This window comes from Anomalospiza imberbis, chromosome 15, assembly GCF_031753505.1.
Source record: "Anomalospiza imberbis isolate Cuckoo-Finch-1a 21T00152 chromosome 15, ASM3175350v1, whole genome shotgun sequence".
Lineage (NCBI taxonomy): Eukaryota > Metazoa > Chordata > Aves > Passeriformes > Viduidae > Anomalospiza > Anomalospiza imberbis.
The window spans coordinates 12389052-12399166 of record NC_089695.1 but is presented as its reverse complement, the minus strand read 5'-3'; the positions used below and the strand labels follow the sequence as shown (position 1 = coordinate 12399166).

At 55.9% G+C, this 10115-nt stretch overlaps 1 protein-coding gene across 1 annotated transcript; it reads right to left on the bottom strand.

Annotated features, from left to right (window-relative positions):
• Positions 1–864: 864 nt before the first annotated feature.
• Positions 865–5753, bottom strand: GM2A (ganglioside GM2 activator). The gene is made up of 4 exons (XM_068205924.1): positions 5468–5753; positions 3500–3652; positions 2472–2654; positions 865–2359 (listed from the first exon to the last, which is right to left on the bottom strand). The coding sequence occupies exons 1-4, from the start codon at positions 5582–5584 to the stop codon at positions 2204–2206; spliced, it is 609 nt and encodes a 202-aa protein (XP_068062025.1). The 5' UTR covers positions 5585–5753; the 3' UTR covers positions 865–2203.
• Between the last annotated feature and the right edge of the window lie 4362 nt (positions 5754–10115).

The following is a 10115-nucleotide window of genomic DNA, read 5'->3' as shown; positions in this document are numbered from 1 at the left end:
CTGACAAAGACCTTCCTGACTTCATCCCTGGGACCACCGACCCAGTTCGAGACCACCGACCCAATACAAGAGAAGAACTGTGCACGTGTGAAGGACTGATAACCTCATTTTAATACAAAGTGGGGATGGGAGGTGCTGGGGTTGTGCATATGTATTTTTTTGGGAAATAAATAGAAGGCAAAAATCCTTGTGCGGTGCGGTTAGAGAGTCTTTGTCCGTGCTTTTTGGTTTTAAGGATTCAACGTGACGAGGACAAAGCGCCAAGCTGCGCCAGGGAGTGTTTAGGATGGACGTTAGGAAACCTTTCTTCACAGAGAGAGTGATTAGACTGCCCAGGGAGATGGTGGAGTCACCATCCCTGGAGGAGCTTAAGGAAAGACTGGACATGGCACTCAGCACCGTGCTGGAGGGGACATGGTGGTGTTCAGTCACGGGTTGGACTCACAGAGTGAGGTCATGATCACAGAGATCTTCTCCAAGCTAATTGATTCTGTGCTTCTGTGATCCCTGCAGCAGGGCTGTACCTTGGGGCAAGGCCTGCAGAGCCATGCAGGTGTCAGGGTTATAGAAGGTCACCCAGATGAGCAACACCCTCAAAGCCTCCCAGCATGAGCTGTGGACCCTGGGCCGTGGCTGTGTCCCTGTATCCCCACATCACAAAGCAGCGTTTGCAGATCCCTGCCTTGCCCCTCACACAGGGACTGGCCTCGGGGCTTCTCAGATCCACTGGCCACAGCATCCTCCACCGCTGCCCCCACCACACCACCTCCACTTCCCCCAGCTCACACCCACATCCACAGTATTCCCAGCGAAATAAATGTCACCTCCAGGTCACCCCCAGCAACAAGAGGCACCAGCTCCACGTCCTGGTAAAAAGATTTATTAAGAACCTGCAGAACCTGCCCAAAAGGAGGTTGCTGCCCTGGCACTGAAGGGGAGCAGGGACAGAGGGTTAGTGCTTCTCCAGGCAAAGCCACGGGGTGAAACAAAGCAAGTGGAGGGCACAGAAAGGCAGTGGGAGCACATCTGCGTGGTGCAGGAGCACACGCAGCAGTTAAGGCGTATAAAGTGCTTGTAGAAGACCAGCCCTATTGAGAGGCTAAATAACACAAGCAGGCAGGGACAGCAAGGGATGTGGGTGGCTGGTGGCACCTGGCACAGGGGAGTGATGACAGGCTCATCCCCTGCCCAATACTGAAGCAAGAGGGACACTGCCTGCCTACATGACAGTCTCCAGCCACAGCCAGGACACCCCCAAATAGGATCTAGGCTGCTGGTCTTCATGGTCATCTCTCAGTTATCCCGTGATCAGGATGCTGCTGTGTCTGGGTGCCTCTGCCAGCACAGGGGAAGGATAGTCCCAGTGCAGCATCCTGCCTCAGCTCACTCCCAGAGGAAAAATGAGAAGAATATGACTGGTCCTCAGCCAGGCTGTGCCCCAGCAGTGCATCACAGCCTTGTGTCCTCCTCTGGAGTGAGCACAGCCATGAACCAGCAACCTCTTCTGCTGCTGGAAGCATCACCAGCCTCTTGGTCTGCCCTAGGTGGGAATGCCCATGTGGGGCTTGGGTGGTTTCCATCCTCTTGTGTTCCTGTTTGCCACAGGAGGGGCATGGGGAGGTGCCTTCACAGGTGCCTCATGCCACCAAGCTTGATCCCCATGCAGGACAGGGATCCAAAGCTGCTGTGTGGGGATAGGTCTTCTGCAGCCACTTTGGGGACACTTCTGCAAAACAGCCCTGTGCTCTGGCCAGAGATGGTGGGAAGCAGGGACACCCTCTGCAACTAGTGCTGCATGCCTCTAGCCTGGCCCAGCACTCCCAAACACTCCCTCATCCCCACAGACTGCTCCAAGAAATACTGCTTTTCCCTGGAATGTTTTTGTCTAAAATTGCCCTGATAGGATTAAGAAAAAAAAAAAAAAAACAAGAAAACTGGATAAAAAATAGCAACCCCAGGTCATGCTGGGGTTAGGCTCCAAGGCCACCCTGTCCAGGCAGGAGACACCCTGGTGACGGGTTTGGGGACAGCAGAACAGCCAAAGGGGCCTCTCTGGGTGCAGCAGGGGAGGAGGCGCTGGGGGGGACAGGGGCTGCCTCCTCCTGACAGCAGGAGGGATGGACCTCACAGGGAAGGGATGGGACAGGATGGAATGGGACAGGCGACCAAGCTGGAGGGGATATGAGGGACGTTGTCCCTCCCCTCAGTGAGAGTGCAGGGAGAAGGCCAGTTTGACACAGCTGAGCTCCTCCCCGCCATTGCTGACCACCACCCGCACGCGGTAGTTGCCGTTGGTCATCCAGGAAGGGAGTTCCACATCGGGCACGTCAAAATCGCTGGCTGGCAGGGAGTAGGAGCCCTACGGAGAGAGGGGACAGACAGGCAAGAGGTCAACCAAAAGGCCAGCCCAGCACCAAAGGGCACAATGGTACCCCCGGCACTGCCAGCGTCACCGCGGGGCGCGGCCGTACCGCTTTGAAGGGGCAGTGGCAGGGGATGCCGTAGGTCAGCAGGGGCTCCGGGCAGGGCGTGCCGGGTGGGATGAGCTCATCCAGAATGCTGCAGACGTCGTTGTAGGTGCAGCTGCCCAGCTGGTCGATGCAGGGCAGCTGGATCCAGAGGTCACCCAGTGCCTTCTCTACCACCAGCGCTGCCTGGAGGGAAGGTGTTCAGCACCAGCACAACCAGCAGGGCCACCCACAGCTCCTCACCAGCCAACTCCCTCAGCTCCCGATCATGCAATCTTTGGGATGTCCATGAGGTCACTAAGCTCCCTCCAGTCTCCCCCTCCTGCTTTCAGTTCCTCTCAACCTGCAGCTTCTGTTCCTCCAACCTCAGCCTGACCCCTTAAAATAACACCACCCAACACCTCACATCCCCACCTCCTTCCCCTCTCCTTTGCCTGTCCCAAAACTCCCAGGGTGCTCCCATTCTAGAGCTCTGGCTCCTCACTCCCCCAGCACTCGCCCCAGAGTCCCAGGCCCAAACAGACACCATAGCATTGCTCTAGATAGCCCATGCACACTGGACAAGAGAAATGTTCTGTCTCATTCCAAAAAACTTCCCAAAAAATGTGCAGGGCAGCTGGCATGGCCCAAGGCTCCCAGAGCAGGGCCGTGCCATGCCCTTGGAGGGAGCAGCTGGGTTGGCTGCTGAAAAACAAGTGCTGCAGTGACTTCCAGAAGCACCCACAGCACTTGGGTTTCACTTCCCTCCTGGAGCCAATACATCCCCAGGACATGAAACGACTCAGGTGGTTTCTGTCCTAGGAACAAGGTTGGGAGGCTCCCACTGAACTGCCTGCTCCCACCACAGGTCTCCCCATGCCCACTGTCCTGTTCTGGCTTACAGAGCCCAGTGTGCTCAGCCCTGCACCTCTCTGTACCTCACTCCCCAAGGGCTGCTCATTCCTGTACCCAGTGACAGGCATTTTCCAGCTGCCAGTGATTTGGGGAAGCTCTGCCCTCCCTCACCACACAGAGGGATATCTGGCACTTACCTTCAGAGGGGAACTCATGGTCTTGCCACTCTTGACAGCCGCGCTGACACGCAGGCTCCCCGGGATGCTGATGGGGTCGGGTGCCACAGAGAGGCTCTGCAGCACCACGGGGTCCCTCTTGTCACCACAGTTCTCCCAGGCAAAGCCACCAACCTACAGCACCAAGGGACACGAGGAGTTAGAGGCAGGAGAAGCCCCACCTTCTGGTTTATCCAGAGCTGCACCTCTGACCCCTGCCAAACATCTGCTCACAAAGAGCCAGATGACCTTCAGCCCCTTCAAATGCCAGCTCTTGAACTCCCAGCTCTCCAAGACTGAGGACATTGCAGAACCCTCCGTCTGTGAGCCTCTGCAGGTACTTTACAGCCAAAGAGGATTACCAGGCTGCAATTTCCAAACTTGCCTCCGCTCTGCCTCCAAACTCTTCACATGTGGCCAAGGCAAGATGCATCCTTCATGCCAATGGCACCGAGCAAGGTGTGTGAGGACAGGTCAGAGCAAGCTGGGACCAGGTGGTGTCTGCACTGTCCAGCAGGATGCTGGGCAGGGGTGTGGGGGATCCCCTTGGAGGGGCTGTGGAGTTGGCACAGCCTCCCACCTCATCCAGGACCAGTCCTGCTTTGTGAGCCCTCATACACCAGCTCCAGCTACCTGGTTCCACATAAGAGCAGTAATCACACTCAGGGACCAGATAAGCCAGGCTCATCCTCTGCCTGATACACCCCAGGGGCCTGATCCTGAGCTACAAATGAGTATAAATCCTGATCCAGAGTACAGAGTACAGAGCACAAAGTACAAATGAGCCAGGGAAACAGCATTGCCCCATGGGATAATGAAAATGCACATGTAAGGAGATGTCACCCAAATGAGGGACACCACTTATGCATCCTGTCTGAGTTATGAGCCATGAAGGGACATCTCCCCTGTTCCCTACAAATCACACCAACCTCTCCAGCAAGCACCAGTAAAGATACTTCAATTCAAAGCTGGAGGGATAGCAGCATTGTCTGCAACAGCCACCTCTGAGCCTGCCAGAGGCAAATGGCAGAGACAGCCCCAGCTCCCTCCCCGAGCAGGTTTGGCCAGAGCATCCCGTGTCCCCATGGCATGACGTGGGGCTCTCCCTGCCTGCTCGCAGCCGCAGAACCGGTGGAGGCTGTATTGCCTGGTGCCCACACGGCAGCCCCAGCGGGCAGAGCGCAGCCCACGCAGCTGAGCAGCCCATTCCACCGTCCTGCTCGCCCGCCGGGAGCAGCCCAGGGCAGGACACAGGGCTCAGGACAAGCCGGGACAAGGGTAGGCTGCACCCCGACGCTGAGCAAGAGCTGGGAGCCCCCAGCCCGAGAGTTTGCAGGCAAAGAGGCTCCAGCGAGCTGAGCATCAGTGTGTGGCTGCAGATTGCTGCCCGCCGAGCCCCCTCCAGCCTTCCCAACCGGTTCCCCCTTCCCTCGGGCAAGCGCAGTTTTCCTGGAAAATAAATTGCGATATTTCCCTTCACTCCGCGTGAGAGTTACACGTGGTAATCGGCTGTGTCTTAATCAGCGCGTGTTAATGAGCCCGACCCAGAACTCCGTGGGAATAGGGAAGAAGAACCTGGGCTGGAAAAGATTCATGGAGCAGCAAAATGAGAGCCGGGAGACGATCAGCCGAAGGACGAGGCCTCTGGGTTTCTGCGTTGAGAAGTGTTTGTAAACACTGGATCCCTCCTGTTCCGAGCTGCCCCCAACCTCCAGCACTGCTACCCAGCGCGGGGGGCTGCGGGGCCCCAGGGGGTCCATGGACCCCACTCCCCTGCCCAACCACAAACACGCACCCACCAGCGACCTTCCACCCTGACGGGGTAGGAAATGCTTCTGGTCTCCTGCAATCCCAGCGGGATGACTGAGTCTTCCCCCTCTCCGCCCCGCCGAGTCCCCCCGGCAGCCCGCTCCGTGCCCGAGAGGCGCGGGCTGCGGGGTCCCTCCTCACCTTGCCGAGCCGCCGGGCCCCGCTGCGCTCCACCAGCAGCTGCGGCTGCGGCCCGGCGAGCGCGGCCGGGACGAGCTGCAGCGCGCACAGCGCCAGCGCCAGCCCCGCGCACAGCATCCTCCGGGAATGCGCCGGGAACGCTCCGGGATGCGTCCGGGGAGCTGCTCCGAGCGGTGGGGAGGCGAGCGGAGGGCAGGGACCTCGGCGGGACCGGGCTGGCAGCGGCCGGTCTATGAAGCCCCGAGCAGAGGGGATGAGCCCTCTCTCCGAGCCCGGCCCACCGCCCGATTCCCCTCCCTCCCCCGAGGACGCTCACATTTTCCCTTCCCCTTTTGCTTTCTTTTTTTTTTTTTTTTTTTTTTTTCCCTCCCTTCCCCGGTTTCGCTGCCAAGCGCAGGACTGGACTCGCAGGGATGCTGGGACGGGAAGCGCCGCTTTCCCAAGCTCCCAGAGCCGACACTCGGAGCGGGGGAGCGGGAGCTGCACCCACCACCCCGGGGCACACACATCACCCGCTCCGATGTGGGAAGCACGACCATCTCCCCATCACCCACCCCTCCACCCAGGGCTGCGGCTCTCCTCACATCCCGCTCGGCGGTGCCCCGGCTGTGCGAGGGTCGGTACCCTCTGGTCAGTACCCGGGACCCCCACTCTCCCCCCGCGCTCGGCACAGGGCAGGTGGCAGCTGAAGAGCAGAGATATTTGAGATATTTCAGATATTTAAGACTCTCAAACCCGATGTGTATGAGCAGGGGGGAGGGGACACTGGCATCGGGTAGCTCCTGCCTGGACAGTTTGCCACAGTACCCCTACCACCCGTCAATGTAAAATGCTGGATTTATCATCCCCTCTCCCATGCCTACTCCCTGTTTTGCGGATCATTTTCCAGACAGAGCTGCCCCGGGCACCCCCATCATGCTGGAACGGTCACACGGGTATCCCTCCATCAGGAGTGACATGGATTTTCCCATATATTTTGGTGGACAGATGCTTTTATCCCGCAGAGGGGACTGAGCCAACTGAGCACACAGGACACAAGTGTGGCAGGTCTCACACCTTCCCCCCTGCCACAGCACGGTCAGGGGCCACTTGTGAGACCCTTCCCCACAGTCAGCTCTGCTCTCCCTTGGACACGGACACTGCTTGGCCTCCCCATACTGCTCCCAGCCCTGGGAAGGGTTGCCTGGCTTGTCCAAACCCCCGTCTCAGCTCTATTTTTAGCCTTTCGTCCTTATTTAGCAGCGAGGCCGGGCGGCAGCGTGCAGGCAGGGCGTGGGAGCAGGCAGGGGACGTGGTGGATGCTGCTGCCCACCCCGAGCCGGCAGCGACAACTGCGCCGCTGATCCACTGCCGAGGCTTAAGGGTGAGGAATAAATAGCCCGTTCCTCCCAGCCGGGAACGGAGCGGGGCGGAAAGTTATCCCCTAGGATTAGCTTTCACTTTGAGGCCCTGGAGCAGCCGGAGGACAGGGATAAGGATAGGGATGCATGGGGAGAGGAACGGGCACAGAAGGAGCATTGTGTTTGGGGCTGGGAGGGGAGCAGAGCCCCTCACCTCGAGCCCTGGCATCGCATGCTTTTCTGCTTCTCACAGCTATTGTGAGTGAAGGTTTTATTTCCCTATTCCCATCCTTTTCCACTTCATTTTGCCATGGGGGAAAAAAGAGAATAAAAGACTGCAAGAACAGGTTAACCCACATCTTTTTGCTTGGAAAAGCACAGGCGGGGACAGGAATGACTTGAAATCGTTGCACTACCTCAAGGCAGAATCATGTGTGACCTAAATCCCCACTAAAAGAGCCTGTGACTTTTTTTGGGCTCCAACACATGTGAGAACTTCTACAATTCAAACAGTTTTTTCAGCTATCTCACCCATGCAAAATTGAGTGCAAATCACGAGGTCTCAGCAGACCTGGCTAAACACCTCGGATTTGCATGAAGAAAAGCAGCCAGCACTTCATTACCTCTCATTTACAAAAGCAAACAGACTGCAAATGATGAGCAGGGCCGAAGGGTGTAACCACGACTACTGTCTGTCCACTGCTTGGGCTGCAGCTCTACCAGGAACCATCAGGCATCACCACAAGCCAGCTCATCACCCAAAAACCCTCCAGAAAAATATCCTCCACCTTTCTTTTTTTTTATTATTTTTTCCAGACTAGGTTTCTGAAAATAAGATAAACAAACAAGAAAAAAAAAAATGAATGACCCCATCTGCACTCACAGAACCACTCTGCAAACAGACCATGCTGGGCTGGCACTGACCCTTGTACCCATCCTGTTGTGCCCAGTCCTTACCAGCTGGAACCAGAGAGAGAGAGCCACAAGAGACACTTAAACAGTTTGCACAAATGCTTTTCTTATCCATAAGCTTTGGCAAACACTTTAAAATGACCATTGGTACAAATTAACTCGACTTTCCAGCTGTTATCCCATTTAGGGCAATTCAGCCGAGCATGTGATAAAGCCTCCTCGTCTCACTTTTCTAGACAAAACCCTGGAGATGTCTCCAGCTGCTGTCATTCCTGGGGAGAGATCAAGATAACACCAAAAAAAGACATTAGAGCAAACTTCAGAACAAGCTGAAGCTGCCTCAGGTGGTGGCACAACACCACCTCTGCTTTCCTGTCTTTGCCTGGGCAGAAATCCCCTCGCTCCCACAGTCCCCTTTTTCTCCAGGCTGCCTCATGCAGATCCCCGGGGTGCTCTGGTTACCCCTAGGATGTCATGGAAAGCCCCTGCTTTGCTCAAAAGCAGCTAAACAGAGCAATTCTTGTCTGTTTAAATGCTGCCCTGAAAAGGGAGCAAGTTTTCAGTGTATTGGGGCAGAGGAGGATAAAGCAGGGCTAAGATGAAAGACGTGTCTGCAGGCACATATCCCATGCAGTTTCCATAGGAAAGACTGGAGAAACTGAGGAATTGCTAAAATCAAGCTAGAATAAGAGAGGTTTGGGGTAGCATGGGCAGGGCTTTTGGCAGGCAGCCTCACAAGTGCACCTACAGGCTGAAGGAAGGATGTAACATGGTCTGGGCAGCCATGTCTCCAAAAGGCAGCAATCTCTAGAAGCACAGGGTTGTCACAGCAGAGCCTGCAGCAGAAGCTGGGAATGGGGGTGCTGGAGCTGGCCTTGCTGCACAGACCCATCCCCAAGCCCCAGCTCTGCCCTGCTGGCTTGATGCTTTAGCCTGATGTGACCAAACTGTTTTTTCTCCATCATTGTCAAGAGAAATCCTACCTGGAGCCCCACTTTGTGGCACGAGGGCATCCCCAGGCACCCCCTCGGCACCCCACAGTTAAAAGCTGAAATTTCCACAAGTACATGTGCAAACTACTGGACCCTTGTGCACCAGCAAGACGTGATGGCAGCTGGACAGACTCCTCATCAGCTGCCCACACAGTTGCTTCTCTTTGCAGCCTTAGCCCCAGCAATGCAAATTCAGCCTGGAAATCTGCATGTGCTTTGTGCTTGCCGCTGTAGGCCTTCAGTCTCTGAAGTCTGGACCGGGATTTTTGATTAACCCTGGAGAGGTGGAGACCAGCACCTTGTGCTTTTATCCCACAAACGATCTACTCAGCCCAAATAAGTACTCTCATGCAGGGAAGAGACTTGCCCCACTCTGAAGTGCTGGGAGCTCTGCCCTGCTGGCTTGATGCTTTAGCCTGATGTGACCAAACTGTTTTTTCTCCATCATTGTCAAGAGAAATCCTACCTGGAGCCCCACTTTGTGGCACGAGGGCATCCCCAGGCACCCCCTCGGCACCCCACAGTTAAAAGCTGAAATTTCCACAAGTACATGTGCAAACTACTGGACCCTTGTGCACCAGCAAGACGTGATGGCAGCTGGACAGACTCCTCATCAGCTGCCCACACAGTTGCTTCTCTTTGCAGCCTTAGCCCCAGCAATGCAAATTCAGCCTGGAAATCTGCATGTGCTTTGTGCTTGCCGCTGTAGGCCTTCAGTCTCTGAAGTCTGGACCGGGATTTTTGATTAACCCTGGAGAGGTGGAGACCAGCACCTTGTGCTTTTATCCCACAAACGATCTACTCAGCCCAAATAAGTACTCTCATGCAGGGAAGAGACTTGCCCCACTCTGAAGTGCTGGGAGAGATAAGAACTGAGACGCTCTCGGTGGTTTCTGAGCAGTGGGAGCTGATGTCAGAAGCTTCTGTGACTCACAAAACTTCACTCAGGTTAAGCAGCACCCACCCAAGAGGACGCAGGCAACTGGTCCCACCAGTCCCCGGGAGACTTGGGGCAACGTGGACCTGCCCCTCGCCTTCCCCACCCTCCCATCCAAGTGGTGTTTCACAATTTCCCCGGTGCCAGGGTTACCAGGGCAAGAAAAACACCTCCAAGTCGAACGTGACAGGACAACCAGGCACCTCCACTCCGTCGCTGCCCAGGCGAAATGCCAAGGTGTTGGCATCCCCAGAGCCGCAGGCTGCTTGGACTTCTCCCAGGGGATATTTGGAAAATGTCAGAATAGAAACTTGTTGACGAAAAACTTGCAATGTTTCCATACAGGCACGGCCTCGTGACCAGGTTCAAACACTCCTATTTCAGCAGTTCTGGGTAGCACCAACGGGTTTTCAGGTCAAAATGTGTGGTCGTTCAGGAATGTATAAAAAGATAATTTTAAAAAAGCA

Coding starts and splice junctions, on each gene's coding strand:
- GM2A (XM_068205924.1), bottom strand. CDS start 5,584: ATGCTGTGCGCGGGGCTGGCGCTGGCGCTGTGCGCGCTGCAGCTCGTC. Junction 2,655..3,499: donor CCATGAGTTCCCCTCTGAAG/GTAAGTGCCAGA, acceptor CCTTCCCTCCAG/GCAGCGCTGGTGGTAGAGAA. Junction 2,360..2,471: donor GCCACTGCCCCTTCAAAGCG/GTACGGCCGCGC, acceptor CTCTCTCCGTAG/GGCTCCTACTCCCTGCCAGC.